This window comes from Penicillium chermesinum, assembly GCF_028974085.1.
Source record: "Penicillium chermesinum strain IBT 19713 chromosome Unknown utg000005l:1.0-4115287.0:1.0-4118363.0, whole genome shotgun sequence".
Taxonomy (NCBI): Eukaryota; Fungi; Ascomycota; class Eurotiomycetes; order Eurotiales; family Aspergillaceae; genus Penicillium; species Penicillium chermesinum.
In genome coordinates, this window is record NW_026695315.1 from 3283392 (window position 1) to 3305972 (window position 22581).

The following is a 22581-nucleotide window of genomic DNA, read 5'->3' on the forward strand; positions in this document are numbered from 1 at the left end:
GCCCAAGAAGTGGAATCAGCTCTCCTTGAAGGGTTTTCATGATTCGGCTCACTCGGTGTGGAAAGCATTGTGGGGTCTCATGCCTCTGAAGCACGTCGGGCATGAGGTAAAGGAGAGGTACATTTGATGCGAGATGCTGGAGAATCCTCATTAGCTGGCTCAATGCTTCGGCATCCGGGTTTTCCACCAAACGCATGCATTCAATCACTTCACAAATGAAATTTGAGCGGATTTGGATAAAGCGTTGCGAGGGCATGAATGGACTAGTCGCCGTTCCTGGTGCATTGTCCTGTCTCGTAGTCGCTTCTGCCATTGGATTTGTATCAGTTGAGGAAGATTGTCAGACCGGAAAAGTAGAGGTGTCGAAGGAGTTCTTTTGTAAATCACTCGAGGTCCTAGTGTAGATCAATAGCCTTTTTACTCTCGGGGAAACTAGCAAGTTGCCGCGGCTATAAAGAAAGTGGATTTCTCCAGGAAGTTTGGTCAGGAGTTTGGTCAACGCAGAGATGGTCCGATATTTGTACCACAAGGGTCGAAGAAATGTGACAAACTCAAAGTCAATGTTCCTTGTACCTCTTTGAGGCTTTGCGCTCCAGCATGAATGGGGGAGTATTACTAGATAAAGAGCACGCGCACCCAGAACAAACTCTACCTTTATTGCATGTGAAAGAATAGAGTTATACTCTATACTACTCATTCAGATGAGAATGACTTTCAAACTCGCAATAAAGCTCAATGCTAATCTATAACAATCACGGTCTAGATTCCGCCAATGCACGGATGAATGTGGGGCCAGAGTAGAGACAAGTCAGGGCGGCTCGTTTCTGATGTAGACCAATGTCCATGTAGGAAAGCCAGTTCAGATTGAACTCATGACATGCTGCGTCAGATATCATTGGATCGTTCAGCTATCCAGCAGCACAGGGACCTTCTCGGTCAGATATTCCACGATCGCGTCCGGACCTCGCTCAACCTGCAGCCCCGTGGGAATTGCATGCAGCTTGATGTCCGGGTTGACTGAGCGAGCAATATCATGAATCTGCTTTGCCTCGTCGGCCGTCCACATGGAGGCACTGAACTGTAGCCCAAAACTGTCAGCTAACAATAGCAGCCGGAAACCCCGAAGACATTGTGTCCAGGAAAAGCCGAGAACTCACCAGTACTTCCGGGTTGTGCTTCCGAACTTTAGCTTCGACCTCGTCAATTCCTGCAGCATGTGAGAACGGAATCGTCAGCTTCGTAGAGAGGAACTCCCACGTACGCTCGGCATTGTCGACGTGGATGATGGTATAGCGATCCTTCAGGATCTCGGCCAAACGGCCGATGAGCCGCTTCGCGCGCTCGGGTGCAGTATTGACGGTCACGAGGTGGAAAGGGCCTTTCGGAGCAGACATTATAAATGAATTAGTGAAAAAGAATGCGACAACGTGGGGGTTTTGTTCTTGTACCGGAGGCTTTCCCCACTTTCGGATGTGGGAGCAGGAGTAGTCCTGGTTGCCACCTACAGCTTCTCCACATCAAGTGGGTGAAATCTAGTGCGCCGGGCTAGAAATACTCTCCGCCGATAAGAACCAGCCGCCCATCTTTACTTCTCCCACGCTCCCCTCTAATAATCCAATTATGTCCAAGATCGCGTCTACATTCTCGCGTAAGGCTCTTTCGTGCAATTGAGTTGAAAGCAGCATCTAATTCATATATAGGCTTGGTGCGTTTCGTGCCCAAATCCAACCCCGCCAAGGTCTTGATTGGAGAGCCCGTTGATGCGCAGCTCGATGTAGGACTGGCACTGTATCAGGGAAAGGATGTTTCCGTACGCCCTTTCTCGGGCTCTTCCGTGCTGAATCCAGGTGCGGCGACCGGTGCAACCGAGACAATTGAACGTGTTCTCTCTCCTCTTGCGCAGACTGAAGTCGGCTCCATTCGCTGCATTGGTCTAAATGTAAGAACGCTCTCCAGGATATGGTAGCTTCAAGTCAACAGACTTGCTGACAGCATCCGGGTGACAGTATGCTTCGCATGCCAAGGAAATGTCTATGGACCTGCCCGAGCTACCAACTCTCTTTCTCAAGCCCGCAACATCACTCGCTGATCCGTGGCCCGCGCCAACCGTCTTGCCCAAAATCACCCAGCAAGACAACACCGGCGACTACGAGTCAGAGATGGTGATTGTAATTGGCCGTGATGCCAAAGACGTGTCCGAAGCGGACGCATTAGACTACGTTCTGGGCTACACAGCAGCCAACGACGTGTCCAGCCGAACCTCTCAGATGAATCAGAGCCAGTGGAGCTTCTCAAAAGGCTTCGACGGTGCTTGCCCCATTGGTGAGTACCTCGTTATTTTTCTTGGCTGTGGCCTCTAACCAACGATATCGTAGGCCCGGTTCTCGTCTCCGCTGCGTTGGTCCCCGATGCTAGCAAGTTCCACATCCGAGGCATCAAGAGTGGCCAAGTGATGCAGGACTGCCCACTAACCGATCTTGTCTTCGGTGTTCCGCAGCTGGTCAGTTTCTTGTCGCAGGGCACTACCTTACCAGCAGGAACAATCATCCTCACCGGTACTCCCCCTGGTGTGGGTGGAGGTCAGAACCCCAAGAATTATCTCAAGAGCGGTGATGAGTTCGCAGTGGAGCTTCTTCCTCATGTGGGCACTTTGATCAACAAGATTGAAAATCAATAAAGAAGAAATGCAGGACTTTGCTCCAAAGCGTCGAAATTGGAAATAGTATTCGATCATCTGCCATTGCCGAGTGTTAAGTGTTGACGCGAATTCACGTATAATAAATGATCAAATGCCTCTACTAGTAACATCAGTTACTAGTGAAGCTCTGTGAAGCAACGAGACGTAATTCATAGACCCCATGGCTCGAAAGTGCAATCATTCGAATTGCCTGAAGAACTTCAAGTTTTCCTTGAAGTTTGCCTTTTTACCATTGGAATTGACCCTTGGAACGAACATTCATGATAAACCAGACTTTAGCGGCAAAGTTTATGACTTGGAAATCTCAGAATTGAGATTCGGGGTGATTCAACGATCAGAATGCTTCGGTGCTTCAATGAGGAACATTGGTTGAGCTTGAATAAATCATGATCATGATGTATTTGCCTATGGCAGGCAGGGCTGGAGTCGGTGGGAATGCGACTAAAAATGGTGTTGCCAACACCTTTTTGTGGGGCCGGTAGAAGATCACCCTCCAATAGCGGTATCAATGGTCTGCAAGCCTATGCCTCCGCCGATTACACCTCAAAGCTCTACACCAATGGCACTCGTCCCGTAGAGGCTCTGTCCGGTCGCGTCTTGAGTACCTGGACCTTCCTCTCAGCTGTCGTGCGCTTCACCGCTGCCTACAACATCGATAACCCGGTCGCGTACAATTTGCATTGTGGACTTATGGCATTGCATTGACGCACTTCGTGGGAGAATTCGTTTTCGGCAATGCCAGCTTAATCGGCCATGCCATGAGCCCTTTGCTTGTGGCGTCTTCCTCGCTGGTTTGGACGCTGACCCAGCGGGAGTTCTACCTGGGTGCGTAAGTGCGCTCCTGGAGCGATCTCACCTGATTGGACCTCCCCAAAAAACTATGTTCTATCCGGTTTCTAAGCTTTTCTCTCTCGATACGATTGGATAGTTACAAACGGAGTACAGTACAAAAGTACTACTCCTGGCAACTATGTGGCGCAGTCCCGCTACCCTTAGTTTGCCAGTGCCCGGGTAGGCCGATCGATTTGCTTAAATGGTGCCCTTAAATGTAGACTTTTCGTTCCTGCCAGCCTTGATAAAAGAATTTCATTGTCCCCTTAAGACGGATTCCAGACTCACAACATCCGTAGAATACTATCACACATACCATGGCTTGGTATCCGTCCAATGCAAACTTCTTGACCACTCGTGGACTTGAACATATACCAGGGCAGTTTTATGGCGGAGACTATGCAGCAAGCCAAAGACTGAATGATCCTTCAGAGCACCCCGTCCCGCAAGGTCTACTTGATGATTTGAGTTCTTGGACTTTCGACCAAACACTGGAACTTGACTCCGCCTCTCTTGACAATTACGAGGCCAATGCATTTCGAGTCGCTATCACGCCCTCGCCCAGCACTTATGAGAGCTCCGACTTTCAGAACCAAACTCGGGAAGAGCCTATAGAAAATGGTGATATATCCCGCTCCTCTTCTCGAGCCAAGACCAAGTACGCATCTAAGAATGCTCCTATGTTGATCAGAAGCTGAATACTAGACTAATGCCAATTTGCCATAGGGAATCTGCCACTTTGGTATGCCCTGATGAAAACTGCAAATCTCGAGGTCCATTTGTCAACCGGGCAACTCTCAAACGCCATTACCAAACCCAACATCTTGCCCCGGGTGCCTTCAAATGTCCTCATAACGGGTGTACGAAAACGTTCAACCGGAAAGACAATCTGGGCCAGCATGTTCGGGCAGTCCATTGGACTAAGCCTTGAGGGTACAGGCTAAGATACGAGTTAGTGCCCATTGCTGTCAACGGAATTTGGAAGATAGAATCTAGGACGATGTATTTGCAGGAAGATTTTCTCTCCTTCGTCTCCTCTGCCTTCTTCTCTACTGGTAGCTTTGGTATCTCTAAACTTGGCTTCACGACATGCTGCATCCGCATTACTTAGTCGTTCGCAACACCTTGGCGACTGCAATCTGAATCTTTCTTACAATTTCTTTTTGTAACCAAGCTTTTCTTTCCATGAGACTGGGGATGGTAGAGAGATCACGACGGTGAGAATGTGGCGTCGCGATGTAATATTATTTGGGATACGGAAATACAGTATAGACCAGAATGTGATTTACTCCACTAAAGTGTTCCGGCGGAACGCTTTAGTGGGGCCGGATAGTGGTGCCAAACAGATAACAACTCCGAGCCGAATTAATATGACTCGACAACACATGAACGCAAGTGCATCTCAAGATAGAGTTACATTCGTGCATATTACTAATAAGACGAGCCAATTTCGGCACTGGCATCCACTGGCACGGATGATCGTATCCTGTGGTCCCCTACTCCACCCAGCGTACTACTCTGGTACCTGAGGCGAATAGGAAGGCCTAATCGGTCAGTCATGGGTACGCCAGATGAGGATAATGAAGATAGACATGAAAGCACCAATGTTGTTAATAGCGAGGTCTATATTTGTCGTAATCAAAGTAGTAGTGCTTTTTGGTGGAAGGGGGTAAGAATCAGTAAGGTGTGCCGAATACTAATATACCTTAAGTGGTCAATAATACCAGGCGAAACGACTCATGCAGAGCGCGCTTGAACTGTAGAATGGAGTTAAGACCTATAATTCACGCATCGTTGACAATTCGAATCACTGGGAGGGGGATCACTGGCTGGAAACACTGCAAGGAGTGGCCTGCCAGCAGTCCACGCACTCAGGTATTTCCCCCCGAGCAAAGTGACAGATGCACGTCAGTCTCCCTCTGAGTACGAGAAAAAGGTTGGCCATATAACAATGCGCTGCCACAGCAGCGATGGGCAGGTTAAAAGGCTGTTCTATAAGCGGAGAATGAAAAAGTGATGGAAGGTCTCAAAATAGTGACAAAACGGTAGCTTGTCTTATTGGATATCAGAGAACTTCACGATCCCTATTTGCTCACCGTGCAAACCTCCGGCAGGTTTTGGGCTTACGGGTGGAGCCAAAGGGGGAAATGACGCATCTTGGGCTTTCTAGCCTGGTGGGGGCTCATCTTGGCCGGATAAACACTTTGTAGAGAGGGCCCTGACCAAGTGATCTTAATAATCCTTTGGTTTCCCGGGGAGAGGGCTCTACGCAGTATGATGTTCTGAGAGTATCGGATCCGTCCATCAACGTTGAGCTAAACGCGGGGCCCCGAGGGATGATGGCTGACGCTCAGGCATGGCCGTTACCGCCAAGATAATTTATGTGAAATCTATGCTTCGACCCTCAAGGTCCAAGGAAAAGGCGATCTCATCCGCGTCTTTTTCGCTTTGCGGGGTCGAAGGTGCCCAGGTGGGCACCTCCAGGCTGACTCGATCCTGATTTGCTCCCCATTCGCAGGTTCTCCATCTTGCATGGAGTTGCCCCATGCCTCCCCAACTTATCACATTTTGCTCCTCTAAAGTCCCTGCATAGAACACAAGGTGCTTTCTGGTCATGCCTCAATCCATCCATTCGACCTTCCTATCTGCCTTGAACCATCGTCGCCGAACATCATGAGCGGCCAGTCATCCTCAGCACCATTGCAGTCATGCGATAATTGTCGCCGGCGCAAAGTCAAATGCGACCGCAAATCTCCATGCGACAAATGCCAAAAGCTGCTTCTCTCCTGCTCCTATAGTGATATACTGAGACGCAAAGGCCCAAGGTTCCGACATCTCTATCCCTTGGCCCCGATATCCTGGGAGGCGGCGCGGTACCAAATGGCCCGCTGAGTGCCGGTGACAGAAGATCAAGTTCTGAATTGAACCATATTGATTCACCCGGATCGTCAGATTTCCGGTCTGCAGATAAACCATACGCGCCACGATACGCTCTTGACGGCCCGGTCCTGCCAGGGTTCTCTACCCCAGACTCTTCCGACTTAACAGCAGACTCCGTGACAACGCGAACGCTCCCTCGAGCTCGCCGACTCTCTCCATACATCTTATTAGCCCACGTGAATGTCTACTTGAAATATCTGTTCCCCATCATGCCGGTCGTGCACGCGGAGCAAATTCGGATAGATAGCGAGCAGCCAGAACACCTTACGCCAAGCCGGTATGCGTTTCTGGCATCGTTATGCGCCGCAACCCACATTCAATTAAAATTGGACGGCGATCATCCCATTCCTGGTCCGGCGAAACTTCAAAGCTTTGGAGGTGGTCATTCGGCGCTGTCGGGGGAGGACCTTCTGAGAGAAGCCGAGCGGGCTCGGCGCGAGTGCGATGCAGTGGACAACATCACGATCGAAAGTCTCTTAACATCCTTCTTCCTTTTCGCATCATATGGGAATCTGGACCAACAGAACAGGGCGTGGTTTTATCTCTGCCAAGCTCTCTCCATGGCCTTTACTCTGGGACTGCATCGAGAGGCCACTTATGCGGAGCTGACACCAGAAGAAGCTGAAGATAGGCGCCGAGTCTTCTGGCTTCTCTTCATCACCGAGAGGTGAGTACGCCAACTTCTGGTGATATCCTCGGGAAAGAGAAAGTTCTAACATTATGGGACAGAGGCTACGCACTCCAGCAGTCTAAACCAGTCATGCTTCGCAGTTCAATTTACAAGCCACAAGTCCTCTGTTCGGAGGACCCAATTCTAGCCTATGGGTTTATCAACTTAATTGGTGTCTTCGAAATGCTCACTCCCAGTTTATATGACTGGCTCTCGGCTGGAGGGAGCGATGGCCTTCTGGAGCGACCGCCGACGGCCAAGATCCAATCGAGCTTAGCCCACGCAATTTCCCTGGAAGGTGTCGTTGAAATCCAGCAAGTGGATATATTGATTACCCAGCAATGGCTCCAAGCCATGATGTGGAAATTCTCCATCAATCATTCCACCCAGCCGGGCTCCAGCCACGACGAGCTGCTTCCATTCCACCTTCCGGTGCTGGTCGGGAAGGCCGTCATGACCGTAATAGGTGCTGCGTCGCAGGGAGCAGTGGATGCGCACGGAATCGGGATGGTAGGCTCCATGACCTCCTCTTTAATGTCGCCCGAGCCTCCAAATATCTGACGATGTCAACAGGAACAAAAGCTCTTTGACCTAGGCTCTTCAGTAGCAGATGTCACGCGCTCCCTGGGCACAAAGGCTATTGATAGACTTGCGAACTCGACGATCGACCCGCGACAGTTGCTATGGGGTATCCTAAGCACCCTCTCACAAATACGCGGCTCTTCCTCCTACTTGTTCCCACACTTGTTCGAACGCTGCAAAACGATACTCAATCTGGATGGCACGATCAACATGGGAAACTTCCTTCCAACTCTTGGGGTCGCAACAGCCCACCCGCCAAGCCACTGGCGCAATTTGTCCGATGTTGAGAAGATTGATGAAAGCCTGGAAGCTCTTCTGCAAGCTGCTCCAGATGGGGAAGAATCAAGGCCGACCATGGGCTGACTATAGGTCAGAATCACACGAACAGTTTTCATGTTAAGACGATTCCTCGGTTTTCCTCCATCGCATTCCTCACGTCACTTTCTGTCATCATCTGATACCCAATACCTCGCCAATCCACATGCCGTTGCTGCTTCCTGTGGTTGTCAATCAATTACTTGCTCAATCTCCTTGCTGCGAAAAGATAGCATCATCAAGATCGCTAGTGTCAAACCATAGACGAGCACTGACTCGCACAAATCAGAAAGATTTTTTTTGCAGAAGGAGGTCCTCTGAAGCCGAGAAGGCGTCATAATACCAAGGCAGTAGCTTTCCCAAAGGTTACTAGTAGATTGAGCTGATGTTGACCATTATGCCCATAGAATCCCTACTATGGCCGAAGCGACCCTTCAGCTACTACCAGCTACTACCGATAGGTTGCTTGTCCTCGGCTAGACTTTCCTGCGCAGTCTGATCTCTTGCATACCATGCAGGATCAGGGTCCAGCTGCGTGAACAGGATGCGGGGCAGCTGATCGCTTTGGGATCGCAAGCCCCGGTACTTATGTACCACAGCGAGTAGCCCAAGTGCCATGATTGGTCTAGGGCCAGGTTAGGCTCGGCACAAGGCCCATCTGAGGATAGTTGAGTGCTTCAGAAGATCCCATGCGCCCGGGGGAGTCCGTGCTGATCCTTAGTGTGTCATGAGCTGCAGCTATTTTCAAACTTCATCTCCCCAACATACTTACTCTCCTTGGAAGGGCCGCCAGCAGCATAGCTACGGTTCCTGTACAGGTTTTTAGTTGCTCGCTGCTATTTCGGGCCAAAATCTCTTTTTTCCTTACGTCCAAAAAGTCTCTGGATATGCCCAGTTCAAGATCAAGTACTTGTAGTGGCATCTTGAAGATGTATGCAGAGACGCCACCGTCACTGAAAATGCGCAACACGAACCCACATGTCTTGGAGTTTTGACAGTTTCCAGTCAATGCAAGCGAATTGCGAATTAAATGTTGGTAATCAATAAAATATCAGGGGTTTTAGGGATGTTACATTCGTCTCGGAGTTTGAGTCTAGACAGACTAGGCCCCGCTTCTATCCCATTAGGGATACTGCCCGTTGTATAGGGAGCTACTTACTGGTATATGTACGAATTGATCGTCTCTTAGGTACAAAGTGAACTACGGGGGTATAAAAGAAATGCCTCTTCGCATGTCAACTTTACGCAGACATCAAGCTTGGGACTCAATACACTCGCCCTAAAGGAGGGGGAAAACCATTTCTTCCATTGAATCCACGCCGCCAAACCCTAACCATGCTATTCCAAACAGCAATCACCTCAGCGCTCCTAGCCCTGAGTCTCCCAGTCCACAGCACCCAAACCTTCAGCAACACCGGAACAACCTCAGGCTGGGACTCCACGAACCAAGAACACAAAGGCACAGTCCAACAAGTGACCAACGTAGTCTACAAAGGCCCCACAGCCCTCAAAATGACCCAGATCTACGACTCCAGCTACACCGGCCGCTACCACTCCGAAGTCGTCAAGAACAACGTGTACAAGCGCGGCGACACAGGCTTCTACGGCTTCGCGTTCCGCCTCCAGACGGACTGGCAGTTCTCCCCAGCCCAAACGTATAACATCGCACAGTTCATCGCCGATTTCTCCGATACAGGCTGCGATGACTACATGCCGTCCAGCATGGTCTGGCTGAGCGGGAACCAGCTGTATACGCGCGTGAAGCAGGGGACGATCTGTGCGCAGAAGACGGTGACCTTCCCTGAAACGGCTACCGTCTCTGCGGGGAGTGGCATCGGGTGGAGATCCAGGCGAGCTGGAAGACGGATGGGACGGGGTTTTATAAGTTGTGGTTCGATGGGACGAAGATTCTGGAGCATTATAATATCGATACGACCATTGAGGATGACCGGGAGTTCCAGTTTCGGGTTGGTCTGTATGCGAATGGGTGGCATGACGATAAGGGGATGAAGGGCACGCAGGGCACTCGTCAGGTCTGGTATGATCAGATTGCGACGGGGACTACCTTTGCTGATGCCGATCCGGCTCAGTGGTAGAACGTGGGTGTGATGACTAGTGATGCCAGATAGGATGAAAGGGCTGCAGTACGGGAATCGTTCTATCACGAAATGTTGGACGGAGAGAGTTCCCGTGTTTCGTCTCATCTGAGTTTACCAGTATAGTGCTGTCTAATCCCATCAGAGAATGGAAAGGCTTTGATAGTGAAATGAGCTAGAGTGGCCTGAGGGAAAATATCTCCATTTGGGTTCTGGGTTTACTTCGAGGTCTAGAATACGCCATGACTAGTCTAAACAATTCCTCAGAGGTAAAAAAGACGTAGTGTAACAAAAGTCTATAGGCTAGGGATATCTAAGCATAGCTAGCATATCTAAGCTGGTATCATCCGAAGGAAGCCAGGGAGGCCAACGCTCGCAAAGAAAGTGCATTAACGCTTCAAGAAAATCAGATAGGTTCATCGCGGGGCTCAACAAGAATCTCGTTAACGGAAACATGCTCGGGCTGAGTGAGGGCGTGGATAATAGAATTGGCCACATCGGACGGATCCAAGATCTTTGCGCCGGAGGGTTCGCCGTACTTCTTAATTGCCTCGGCGTCGCTTGACATGTTTAGCAGAGGCGTGGAGGTGTTTCCAGGCTGAATGGCTGTAACTCGCAGCCCAGAGCCAACCGTCTCGAGACGAAGGGCTTTCAACGTAGCCTCCACGAAGAATTTACTGGCTGAGTAGACACCCAAGCCAGGGAAGACTTGCCGACCAGCATCAGAAGTAATCGCGACAATATGGCCGCGACCACGAGACAGCATGTCCGGGACACTGGAAGATAGAGCGTTAAGGACACCCTTACAGTTCACATCGACCGTGCGATCCCATTCTTCGGTCTGAACGTTCGCCATCATGGTGAAGTACATAACGCCAGCGCAAGCGACCAGGATATCGACAGGACCAAGCTCGGCATTAGCTGCTTTGAAGAGTGCCTCGGTCTGTTCCTTGCTCGTCACGTCCGTGGACCGAATAACGCACTTCACGCCATAAGACTCGACTTCACGCTTGACAGACTCCAAAGCCTCTTGGCGACGCGCACCGAGGGCTACATTGCAGCCCTGTTTTGCGAGCGCAGTCGCCACGGCAGCACCGATGCCAGATGAGGCTCCCGTCACAACGGCGACCTGACCAGCAAGAGGGCCTTGTGAGGCGCGCTTGGATCGGTATGCAAGAGATTCCTGGCGGGAAGGAGGCTTTGGGAGCCACCCTCGAGCAAACCAATGACGGGCATACGTCTCCAACAGGAGGATGTCGACCTTGGGCCGCTCAACAGCAATTCGGAGAGGTCTGGTCAGGGTGTTGTCGAGAACCACAATGCTGCGGAGGAATTCCACGGGCGGCATACCGCTTCGCAGAATATCGACAGTGAAGGCACCATCTCCGCCTTTGGTGATTCCTCGCTTTTCTTGCCACAGGGTTACCCACTCATCCCACTGGAGGAACTTGGTAGGATAGCCAAGCTCACTCAGTTGTTCAAAAACGAATCGAGTGTCAACGGGGTCCGGATCACCAAGATGGTAGATCGTCTGGCCTGCGTGATCTTGGTTGGAAAGGTGGATGATCGACTGGCTGACAAAATCAACGGGCGTCATCTCTGCACGCCAGCCATCCACGTCTGGAGCATACCCAAGACAGATCGACTCCACGAGCAAAGCAGTGAGCAAATCATACGGATTGGCTGCACCGGTAGTACTGTGGCCACTGATGGTACCGCATCGATGGATCTTCACGTGGAATCCAGTCTGGCCGGCCTTCAGCACGAGCTGCTCAGCAACCCACTTGGTTTGACCATAGCCGTCCAAGAGCTTTGTAGGGACATCCTCAATGCCCAAGAAGGAATTTTCAGACCAACCCTTCTTGGTAGGGGCAGGGGGTAGGACACCGTTCGTGGACACGTATTCTAGAGTGGCTCCTCCCTTGGCAGCCAGACGAAGCACCTCGATAGTTCCAGAGACATTCGCTGCACGCAAAGCGGCATAAGGATAGACCAAGTTGACAGTCGCGCCAGCGTGAACGATAACCTGGACACGGCTAGCCAGCTCTTCGAATTTCTCTGGTGTCAGGCCAAGTTGCGTCTGTGACAGGTTTCCAGGCAGGATCTCGACACGTTCCATGATAGTGTCGCTCCAAAGTCCTAGATCAAGAAGGTTGCGGCGAATCCGGGCCACACCGCTCGCATAGCTACCATCTTCTGGGTCATTGTATCGCACGAGACAAATGATCTTCGCTGTAGTGCTCTGAACAAGATCATGCAATAAGAAAGCGCCCAAGAAACCAGTTGCACCAGTCAAGAGGACAGTCTCTGCTTTTTGAATTGGGGTGAAAGCGGCGTCGGGCTTGGGTTTGATATCTTCGGGCAAAGTCGAATCGGCGAGCAGAACAGCGGGAAGATCTGCCTGCACTGCTGCTGCATGGCCGTCTCGAACAGCGCGAACTGTGTTAAGATGTCCCGCCAAAGTGGGGTTCTCGGCCAGGCGAGGAACGGGCACGCGAAATCCGAAGGTTCGAGAAAATCGCGATGCGAGGTCAGCCAAAGATAATGAGTGACCGCCTTGGTCGAAGAAGTTATCCTCCGGCTTAAGAAGTGTTTTCGGAACCTTCAAAACGTTCGCCCAGATGACTGCGACGTGGTCGATTGCGATCGGGTCCTTGTCGGACTGCTCGCTAGGCTGAGGGCTAGCGGTGCGAGGGCCAGGCAAGCTTTTCACATCAACCTTTCCGGAGACCTCATTTGTAGGAAGTTCGTCCATCACGACCCAGAGAGATGGAATCATATAATGCGCCAGGTGTTGATCAAGAACACGGCGAGCTGCGGGGCTGTGGCCAGCTTCGTTGACTTCAACGGGTGAGCGGTCACGGGCTTCTGCATCCGGCACGACATATGCGACCAATTGCCTCTCCAAGCCTTCACCGTGTGCGATGACGATACAATGGCTGACAGCCAGATTCTGGCAGATTTCACTCTCTACCTTGGCAGGAACTACCGAATATCCTCGAAGCTTGATCATGCCACCTACTCGGCCTGTGATTTCTAACAGACCTGAGGGGAGAATGCGCGCGAGATCGCCAGTCCGGTATAAACGAGCTCCAGGAGTCTTGTCAAATGGGTGTGAAGTGAAAGCCTTCGCAGTCGTCTCTGGAAGATTAAGATATCCTCGGGCAAGCATTTGACCGCCGATGAAGAGTTCTCCGGCTGTGCCAGTTTCTACTTCCTGTAGGTTCTCATCCAAGACATGAACGAGGCCGCTAGCAATGGGAGGACCCACAGGGCAATAGAGAGAATTGTCATCGATCATCTCCCGAATATCCCCGCACGCAATTTCGTGAGTCTCGCATGCACTGTAGCAATTGAGAAGGCGAGTTTTGGGCAGCCCCGCGATAGTTCGCCGAGCAAGCTCGGTGGTCACCACTTCTCCATTGAGCCATAGTGTCCGTAATTCGGGAAGACGAGCTTCGATACTTCCAGGAGGATAACGGGAGAGAACAGTCGCAAGGAGGGTCGGGGTCATGAGGGTTTCGGTAATACGCTTCGAAGCAAGGAGGTCAACCAACGCCGCGGGGTCATAGCTCACATCATCGGGCACGGTGACAACTGTTGCACCCCGCAATAGTGGTCGCAAGATCTCCCAGATAAAGAAAACATTGCAGGCAACCCGGTCTCCTGGCTGGAGATCCTGAACACCAAAGCGCAGGTTGTAAGACAGAACGGGAGCTCGATGGGGATTGGCAATTCCCTTGGGCTTGCCGGTGGTTCCTGACGAATAAGAAACAAAGGCGAGTCGATCAAGATCGTCGGAAGCCGGCAGAGGAGAAGCTTCTTTCGCGAAACCGTTGGCATCTGCAGGTAGATCATCCAGGGTGATCACCGGGCACGCCGCCTTGACTCTGCTTGCGTCAACACGGTGGGTAATCACGACCGCGGGAGAGGCATCTTGGATAACATCGGCCAATAAACCCGCTGGATATGCAAGCTCGAGGACCAAGAATGCTCCCCCGGCACGAAGTGCAGCCAGGCACGCGATCACATAATTTGCGCTGCGAGGAAGCAACACGCCCACTAGGGTGTCACGACCGACACCATATAATCGCAACCGACTAGCTAGCGCCTCGACCTCCTGGTCTAACTCGGCATAGGTATATTTCACATCTCCATCCTCTAGTGCAACGAGATCGGGGGTCGCTTGCACCTGCTTCTTAAACAGCGTAGGAAGGTCTTTGGTAGTGTCGATGAAGCTCTTTGTAGACATTTTTCGGGAAATTGAAATGGCGGGGGAGAAACAAAGAGATTGAGGGCAGTTTTAGAACAGACGACCCATAGAAGGGTGAACCAATGATACTCCACGCAGTTCGAATGCAGTTGCAAAACCCGAGAAATGCAACTAAGGAGGGGTTTTTTTGCGCGTGGTTGTTTTCGTAGCCGAGTGCGTCACTGAGATTGTCCCAAGCGCGATTTCCGGGGAGAGCGTCCAAGTGAGGCGAGGACCAAACGATACTTATTGCCCACCATTTCTGTTGAGAGGCACGGCCAAGCTTCCAGCAGTTCGAGCGGGTCCAGCCATGGTCGCCGCCAGACTAGAACTTGTCTAGCGGAGCACAGCATGGCTCCCATGGGCCAGCAAGGACTCCTCGATGAGACAGGGTTTAGAGGCCCGACCTTGGCGGTGGCCAATGGTTGTCTTTCTTTGTTACCGGGGCGCTCCCATCCGATGAGGTTCCGTATTCTCTCATATGCAGCTCCCGAGATCGCTGTTGCCCACGATGCACTGCGCTGCAATCTAAGTGGCGGCTGACGAGCCACCGGCAATTAGAGGCGCGTCCATCCTCCCGATCAAACAGGAAAGACCCCGCGTGACCTGCCAAGAAGGCCAGAAATACTAGAAATGCCTCTGCTTTGTCCCTCTCGAGCCTCGAAAAAGGGCCGGTTTACTTGCAGTTATCTGTTATCGCATACTGCCCCACCTCCACTTTCACATGTCAAACTCTCTCTTTTCCCAACGGTTTGCATTTTCACATACCAGGATAAGAAGATGATATCGATGAGGAGCGTCTGATTGGTGGCGTAATATCCTGGTCGATTGGTTTCTGCTTTATACTATGGCTTGGGCTTATTGGCCCCAGAGCTTCCTAGGGCCTCAGGGTACCTGCGTGTTTGCGACCATGGCGTTTTCTCTCCGCCTTCGAGAAAGTTCGATCTGCACTTCATGCCCACCAGGCAACAAGGTTACCGTATCCCAACAGCCAGAGTTCAGGCAGAATCATACTTAGATCTCCGGCTGTGATAAATCTAGCCACGATCGACGGCGCGGTGTGGTCGCGGAGCTGTATACGAACGCAGTCATACTCCGCACTCCACATGCCGATTCTCACCGAATAGACCATTCTAGAAATCAAATTGATATTCTCATATTGGTCCGGAAAAGAAAGGCAGATCCAGCTTTGAACTACCTGTCATTCAAAACGTAATAGTCTCTCGTGAAGCTTTTCGCAGCGAAAGCAATTAAGCTGGCGACGGGTCCGGCCAATCAGAATGTAGACTTGGCGTGTTTGTCTCGAACCGCACCCGCGCTTCCCGCGTAGATCGCGAGCTTCATCTTTTTCCCTTGGATCTTCGCCTGTCATTGTCAGGGAGCCTCGTGTTCGTGGTAAGATCTCGTATTGCCGTTTAGGTTCCTCTGGGAGTCTCGGCTCGTCTTTCGCCCACCAACGCCCTCCTTGGGCCTGGTCACTAACTCTTCTGTGACCTGACAGACCATCGGGCCGTCTGTCTGAATATCATCATGCCCTCGATACGAGCGATTGCATTGCCCCTCCCGGCCTTGCCGATCCCCAGCGGCCTCAGGGAGGCCTGGACTTCTTTCATATCTTCCCCAGATCCCCCCGCAATCCTCCATTGCAGGCCCAAGGCCAAACCTCATTCGCCAACACTCCACATCCTCCGTCTCGGCCGATGAGGTCTCCCATTTCTCCTCTCTCGCCAGCTCCTGGTGGGACCCAATGGGTCCATCTCGGATCCTCCATCTCATGAATCCTCTCCGTCATGAATTCATCGCATCTTGTCTAGCAGAGGGGCCACCCCCAGCTGTGCTAGAAGCCTCATCCCCGAACTCCGCAAACCTCCATTACCTCGATATCGGCTGCGGCGGTGGTATTTTTGCCGAGTCTCTCGCTCGAACCATCCCTCTCGACCCTTCAGCGCCCGCCCCAACGCCTTCCCGCGCTGCGTCGATGACTGCCATTGACCCCACCACAACCCTGATCCAGATCGCCAAGGAACATGCACGCATGGACCCGACTGTCGATGCGCATCTCCGCAGCGGCCGCTTTCGCTATCTGAACACCACACTAGAAGACGTATTAGCTTCTCCTACAGCACCCGAGTCTCAAAGTACGCAACCCACGGCGGCGCAAGCGCAGCACCCACAGTTCGACGTGGTCACCTTGTTCGAGGTCATCGAACATATCGATCCGAATACGACTACCCCACAGGCTTTCCTAGCAAACTGTCTGCGCGCTTTAAAGCCAGGTGGCTGGCTCGTTGGCTCCACTATCTCTCGTACCTTCCCTTCTTTCATTCTTAACCAAGTCATTGCAGAGGCCCCCTGGCCCATTGGGGTTGTCCCGCGGGGAACGCACGAATGGCGCAAGTTCGTAAATCCTCCCGAGCTACATGCCTGGGCTCAAGAAGGATTAATGCGTGCTGCTGACTCTGCTGCTACACGGGGGTGGCCCTTCCCTGCTGGACGGGATGAAGTGGAAATGTGTTGGAGCTGTCTATGTGCCCGGTCTCGGGTGGAAGATGGTGCCGGGCTCCGAAAATTGGGGCAATTACTTCTGGGCTGTGAAGAAGGGCATTTGAACTATCATGTCGCGTTTGTCGCGTTTGGCCTGTAAGATACCTCCCATGTAAATCAATCCATAGAAAATTATCATTCCGCTACCTTCTGGGTCTAGCACGTGATCCTCATTGTATCGAATTCTCGCCAAGTTCTATCATAAAGTGCAACAGCGCAATACCCAAATTGAGGAAGCAGATCTACGGAGAGCAAACCAGCAGACATTGGCCAATCTACGGTCCCCCCCCCCCCCTCCCCTAACAAGCAAGCATTGGATCTACGTCGGAATACGAGATCCGAACATCACCCCCCTAATCCTTGAGCAAGATTACACCATTTCAAGGGCGTCTGCTCCGTTCTCCGGGGTACAATTGCGGCCTGTGGACTCTTCTTCCCCAAATTGCGGAGATGAACCCGGTGATGACGAACTGGGTCATGGTCCCCGGGTTAATGCTCCACGCCAGGAGCCATACAATAGTCTCTGGTAGACCCTAACAGACCCAATGGTCAATCCATACAGTATCCAATCGGAGACTATGCACTTCCTAAATGCGCAGCGCAACCTCGTAAAAGTTGAGTGCCATTGCGGGGGAACAATCCGGGTATCTGTATTTAAGCAGACCCAGTCGCCTTCCCCAGAAGTTGCCAAACTCCATACCCCGCAAGGATCATGATATGCGCATCGAAGTGGCTTATCTTTGTATTCCTTGAAAGCCTCCTCTCTCATTAGAAACAAAAGAAACCCCACTGCCATGTCTGTCATTGGAAGGGGATGCTCGAGTTCTTCCGAGGCCGACGCTGAGAAGGCCACGGATGGCTACACAGATCGTAAAGAGCTTAAGGAGTGGGAATGTTACGACAAACTCGGCTACTCGTTCCCTTGGTGGAAGAAATGGGGTATCATCTCGGTGATCTTTGCCGTCCAAACATCCATGAACTGGAATGCGAGTTTCTACGCCAGTAGCATCACGCTGTATGCCAAACATTTCAAAATCTCCGAGCAGGCTGCTCGGGTGGGCCAAATGGACTTCCTGGTGGCGTACGCCTTTGGCTGCGAGTTCTGGGCGCCGTTCAGCGAGGAATTCGGCCGGTGGCCTGTCTTGCAGCTCAGCTTGTTCCTGGTCAATATCTGGCAAATCCCCTGTGCGCTTGCACCGAATTTTGGGACAATTGTTGTCTGTCGTCTTTTGGGTGGTCTGTCTTCTGCTGGAGGATCAGTCACGCTGGGCATGGTTGCCGATCTGTGGGAAGCAGAAGAACAGCAGTGGGCGGTTGCTTTCATCGTCCTGTCTTCCGTGGTGGGCTCTGTGATTGCTCCTATTGTGGGAGGCTTTGTTGCGACGTTCCTCGATTGGCACTGGAACTTTTGGCTCCAGCTTATTCTCGGGGGGTTCGTTCAGGCATTGCATTTCTTTGTCCCGGAAACGCGATGCAGCATTATGATCACCAGAGAAGCGAGGCGTCGACGGAAGAATGGTGAAATGGTGTACAGTGGCGATGAACTCAAGGAGAAGCGCTTGTCCTGCGGGCACATCCTGATGATCTGGGCTCGTCCATTTATCATGTTCCTTCGGGAGCCCATCGTGCTGTGTCTTGCGCTGCTGAGTGGCTTTAGTGACGCGCTGATTTTCACCTTCCTGCAATCGTATACTCTGGTATATAAGCAGTGGAATTTCAGCACGATCGCTACCGGTCTGGCCTTTATCCCGTGAGTATCTCATGTTCTATGAAATGATCTCATGACTTATTTTCGTCAGAATTCTCATTGGATACCTTCTCTCCTATATCTCATTCTTGCCGTGGATCAGGTACCATGGACATGTACGCGAAAGGGATCCTGATGGCTTGCAACCCGAGACTCGGCTCTACTGGCTATTATACGGTACGTTATCTTGTCTTCCATCGTAACGTCTCTTTCTAACACGACTATAGTGGCTCCTCTCTTGTCCATCGGTCTGTTTGGATTCGCATGGACCAGTCTCGGACCTCCACATGTCCATTGGATCGCGCCCATGATATTTTCTACCTTGATTGCAATTGCCAATGTGAGTCCCTTTTTCTGACAGCCCTCGGATGACATTAATACGGTGGTAGTTCGCAATCTATATGGCCACAATCGATTACATGATTGCTGCATACGGGCCGTATGCAGCATCCGCCACGGGAGGCAATGGCTTCGCTCGCGATTTTCTGGCCGGCATAGCGGCCATGTATTCCGTGCCCAGTGAGTCGAATTCTGGAGATTTGTGATGACTATCGCTAATTCTGTATAGTGTACTCCAATATGGGGACTACCCACAGGCTGGAATGGCCGTCGACTCTCTTGGGGTTTCTGGCAATCATGTTCACCATTCCAATCTACATCTTCTATTGGAAAGGTCCCGTCATTCGAGAGAAATCGCCTTTTGCCCAGACACTTGCTTCCGATCGAAAGAAGGCCGGACGCAAGGTCTCCCAATGTGGTTCTGGAGATGAAGACCCGGTACACAGATACGTTTCGGAGGTTGCATCTCGGCATTCTAGTTGTTCCCGAGGGCGAAGCGGCTCTGGTTGTGAGCATAGTTCTGGTTACGAGCATGGCAATACTTGATTCCTTCAGAGAGTGCTTGAGGGGTCTTGCGGATGGCTGTTTACGTTTATTAGAGTTAGAAAAAAGACATAAACTTGAGTGCGTTTCTCATATCTCTGCTGCCAAAATCCGAGGACATTTCCAGCGAGGGTGCAATGACGCTCCGGTGTTATCACCTCATGATTGTTCATCCCCGGAATAATCGGGATCATGATCCGACACAATCTCTCCTACGGGCGAAGGACGAGATGACCGGTCGAGACTGCAAAAAATTCCTTTTCAAAGATCTAGAAGTGGCCGGATTGAGTTTGTTCAGTAATGTACATTCATTCATTCATGGCTTATATGCTGGGTGCATAGATCATCTGAGTTGCTATCTCTGTGCCTCAATCACAACGACGGGACAGGAATACTCTCAAAGCCCTTCTGGCCAGGCTTGCGGTGTTCCACAATGACTTGTAACCCACGACGGCCACAGAACCCGTCATTTCCGGCGGTCCTGTCCACATTTTGGAAAGAACCGCCACCGTCTTGGGTCTCATTGGGAACCCACACCGTCTCCTGTACACTCTGGCGGGGACTTCCTCGCGTCGGGGGTTATACCACGGCAGTCCAACGAGATGGTTTCCAAGGTTATGAATAAATGAGTAGAGCTTCTCAAAGCGCCTCGTCACTCCGAGCCAGGATAGTGTTCTTGAGTCATACGCAGTACGGACGTACGGGTTCATGTAGATACCTGTGTCAGTGATCTCATCAACCTTCGTCTGTGGATCTTGAATGTCTGCATGGATCAAGCAGCACTCCGACGCCTCCCAGAACAGATCCTGACCAGATCTGAATCGGGCCGGGCTGGTACTGGCTGGGGCGGGGTCCTGGAAGTACTTGGCATCGAAGGCCACCATGCCGCCCCAGCAGCTGCGAACTCGCACAGCATCCTTCCCTTGCTGAACGTCTTTCCTGCTATCGCCTTTCCCAGAGGTAGTGAACCACGGGTAAAAGGGGAGACCCATGCTGTAACCTTGGAGATCCCGCGTGGCATATGTATCGTAGAATTTGAAAGGGTTGTCAAAGTCAACGGCACAAGCGGCACGGTATTGAGCAACGCCGTCCTCATTTGCGTTCGTGGAGAATAGAAGTTGCAGTGCATCGATGGGGTCAAAAAGAACGTCATTCAAATACAGCAGTTTATCATAACGAGTCTTCGGGTCAGCCTCGAGGGGCTTGAGAGCGTTGTTGCGGGCTCTGGCGAGATACTCGATGCGCTTGATGCGCTTCTCGCCGCCGGGTATGGTCACCGTCGGCAGTGTTCCAAGATCCATGTGCTCCTCGAAAACGATGGCTTTCGGGCTTCCGATTAGTCTTTCTAGCTCGCGCAGCGCGCGTTCGCCTTCTTCTCCACTGTCATTCTCGTAAATGCTCACAAAGACGTTCTTCTCGCCCAGCATATCAATCAAGTGCAGCAATTGTGTGCCCCATTTTCCACTTGCTAGCTCGCCACCTCGGTCGTATATACTCGCCGCGATAAAGACCTTCTCGTTGCGCGGGTTGCCACGGCCGGCCGCATTCGTCGCCCGAGCAGCGCCTCGAAGAGTGGAATAACGTGCAGGCGGACTAGTATAGGACGGTAGGAAAACAGATGTCAAGAGGACCAGGGCAAGAATAATGCCGAACGTAACATGAAGATAGTAGCAGCATCGGCGAAAGAACAAGCGGCGGAAGCAAGTAGGGCGGGCGGTACTTGCGAACAGGGGCCGGTTAGGTTTCAGGCGTCTGTATCTGCCAAAGGTTGACCCAACGATCCGGCGCAGCCAAGGCCATCGTTCGTGGCCATATCGTGATCGTGGTGGCACTTGGGATTCGAAGTCGTCGTCATCGAGGTTGAAGGTGCCTTCGGAGTCGAGTGATGAACGCGATGCGAGTTCATACTCGTCGGGATGGAGGAGGCGGGAGGACATGGCGAGCTGCAAGTTTGAATCTAGGGACCGATCGGCCCATTCTAGAGCTCTATAAAGTTGAACGGGGCGTTGCAGCCCATCTTTCGTGCTTCAATTTTCTGACCCCTAAATGTTGGGGCCTATGGGCGATCGCCGCATGGATTCCCATCTCGGATGACTCAGCGCGTCTAGTTAGTTACTAGTTTACTAGTTAACTAGTTTCGGGGCTGGCAGGCATCAACTTGAAAATACAAACAAGCATACAAATAGGGGTCCATTCATTCCTGGGTTACACTGGCTGGATCGCTGGGCCGGTCTCATTGTTTTTTTCAGAGCTCTATTAACATTACATGTGAAGTTAGACTCGAAGGTATTTTGGTGGCAATTTCACGCCGACAGAGAGAGTATATATTTCCGACTCCAAGGGTTCTAGTTAATCGAACCATTTTTTCACGTGCACTCTTGAGTCACTAGTAGTGGGCAAGCAGCGGTATCCCCAAATTCCAAGTTCTATTTGGAAAATAATGTCTCAAGGTATCTGAAATGATCTAGATCAATACATGGAGATACAATGTCAGTCATTGATGAGACTTCTAGATCATGAAACCGTCACGTAGGTAACTTCTCTGATATTGTACAAGCTCGGTGTCGGTGGGGCTTTCAAGCTGTCAGCTGGTGAGCTCTTTAGCGGATGCAACATGATAGGACGTCAGATGCGAACAGTGGATTATTCGCGACAATGAAACCAATGTCCTAAGTTAGGGGGTAGGGCGCGGAGCCTAGATCCTACCTAGATTGGGTATATGTCCACATTCTCTGCTTTCCCATCAGTGATCTCAATCAAAACCTGGCAGATTCGCCGCTGAATCTGTCATGAATTAAGATAGAAGAATGCAAACAATTGACAGAGGAATCAACAGGTAATCGAAGGTTAGTGGACTTGTTGCACTAGCTTGCTTATACTGAATTGTTCCAAAAGAAGCCAAGATCTTGCAATCTCCGTATCAAGATAAAGCTGACTGCCGGTTGCGAGTCTAAGACCCGGTAGATCTGAATTAAGTATTCCGGGATGTGTTTCTCGGTCTGTATATTCAGAAATGCGAATCTC

General features: G+C 51.4%; 10 protein-coding genes across 10 annotated transcripts; 7 read left to right on the forward strand and 3 right to left on the reverse strand.

Annotated features, from left to right (window-relative positions):
- Window positions 1-904: 904 nt before the first annotated feature.
- N7468_007414 (uncharacterized protein) lies at window positions 905-1394 on the reverse strand (the record flags this gene model as incomplete). Its single annotated transcript, XM_058476710.1, has 2 exons — window positions 905-1078; window positions 1158-1394. The coding sequence occupies 2 exons, from the start codon at window positions 1392-1394 to the stop codon at window positions 905-907; spliced, it is 411 nt and encodes a 136-aa protein (XP_058329600.1).
- Window positions 1395-1620: 226 nt separating this feature from the next.
- On the forward strand, window positions 1621-2677 carry N7468_007415 (fumarylacetoacetate hydrolase family protein; the record flags this gene model as incomplete). The annotated part of the gene is made up of 4 exons (XM_058476711.1): window positions 1621-1648; window positions 1701-1939; window positions 2007-2322; window positions 2376-2677. The coding sequence occupies 4 exons, from the start codon at window positions 1621-1623 to the stop codon at window positions 2675-2677; spliced, it is 885 nt and encodes a 294-aa protein (XP_058329601.1).
- Window positions 2678-3145: 468 nt separating this feature from the next.
- Window positions 3146-3531, forward strand: N7468_007416 (Ergosterol biosynthetic protein 28; the record flags this gene model as incomplete). Its single annotated transcript, XM_058476712.1, has 2 exons — window positions 3146-3366; window positions 3441-3531. 2 exons carry the CDS (start codon window positions 3146-3148, stop codon window positions 3529-3531), a joined length of 312 nt encoding a protein of 103 aa, XP_058329602.1.
- A 315-nt stretch (window positions 3532-3846) lies between these two features.
- N7468_007417 (uncharacterized protein) lies at window positions 3847-4227 on the forward strand (the record flags this gene model as incomplete). The annotated part of the gene is made up of 1 exon (XM_058476713.1): window positions 3847-4227. One exon carries the CDS (start codon window positions 3847-3849, stop codon window positions 4225-4227), a length of 381 nt encoding a protein of 126 aa, XP_058329603.1.
- A 2451-nt stretch (window positions 4228-6678) lies between these two features.
- N7468_007418 (putative C6 transcription factor (AmyR)) lies at window positions 6679-8084 on the forward strand (the record flags this gene model as incomplete). The annotated part of the gene is made up of 3 exons (XM_058476714.1): window positions 6679-7136; window positions 7199-7649; window positions 7713-8084. 3 exons carry the CDS (start codon window positions 6679-6681, stop codon window positions 8082-8084), a joined length of 1281 nt encoding a protein of 426 aa, XP_058329604.1.
- A 1287-nt stretch (window positions 8085-9371) lies between these two features.
- On the forward strand, window positions 9372-10132 carry N7468_007419 (polysaccharide lyase family 20 protein; the record flags this gene model as incomplete). The annotated part of the gene is given in 2 exon segments (XM_058476715.1): window positions 9372-9851; window positions 9866-10132. 2 exon segments carry the CDS (start codon window positions 9372-9374, stop codon window positions 10130-10132), a joined length of 747 nt encoding a protein of 248 aa, XP_058329605.1.
- Window positions 10133-10538: 406 nt separating this feature from the next.
- Window positions 10539-14384, reverse strand: N7468_007420 (uncharacterized protein; the record flags this gene model as incomplete). The annotated part of the gene is made up of 1 exon (XM_058476716.1): window positions 10539-14384. One exon carries the CDS (start codon window positions 14382-14384, stop codon window positions 10539-10541), a length of 3846 nt encoding a protein of 1281 aa, XP_058329606.1.
- A 1747-nt stretch (window positions 14385-16131) lies between these two features.
- Window positions 16132-17028, forward strand: N7468_007421 (3-demethylubiquinone-9 3-methyltransferase; the record flags this gene model as incomplete). The annotated part of the gene is made up of 1 exon (XM_058476717.1): window positions 16132-17028. One exon carries the CDS (start codon window positions 16132-16134, stop codon window positions 17026-17028), a length of 897 nt encoding a protein of 298 aa, XP_058329607.1.
- A 694-nt stretch (window positions 17029-17722) lies between these two features.
- Window positions 17723-19560, forward strand: N7468_007422 (putative MFS multidrug transporter; the record flags this gene model as incomplete). The annotated part of the gene is made up of 5 exons (XM_058476718.1): window positions 17723-18678; window positions 18728-18852; window positions 18903-19015; window positions 19065-19194; window positions 19244-19560. The coding sequence occupies 5 exons, from the start codon at window positions 17723-17725 to the stop codon at window positions 19558-19560; spliced, it is 1641 nt and encodes a 546-aa protein (XP_058329608.1).
- Window positions 19561-19925: 365 nt separating this feature from the next.
- On the reverse strand, window positions 19926-21494 carry N7468_007423 (glycosyltransferase family 69 protein; the record flags this gene model as incomplete). Its single annotated transcript, XM_058476719.1, has 1 exon — window positions 19926-21494. The coding sequence occupies one exon, from the start codon at window positions 21492-21494 to the stop codon at window positions 19926-19928; it is 1569 nt and encodes a 522-aa protein (XP_058329609.1).
- Between the last annotated feature and the right edge of the window lie 1087 nt (window positions 21495-22581).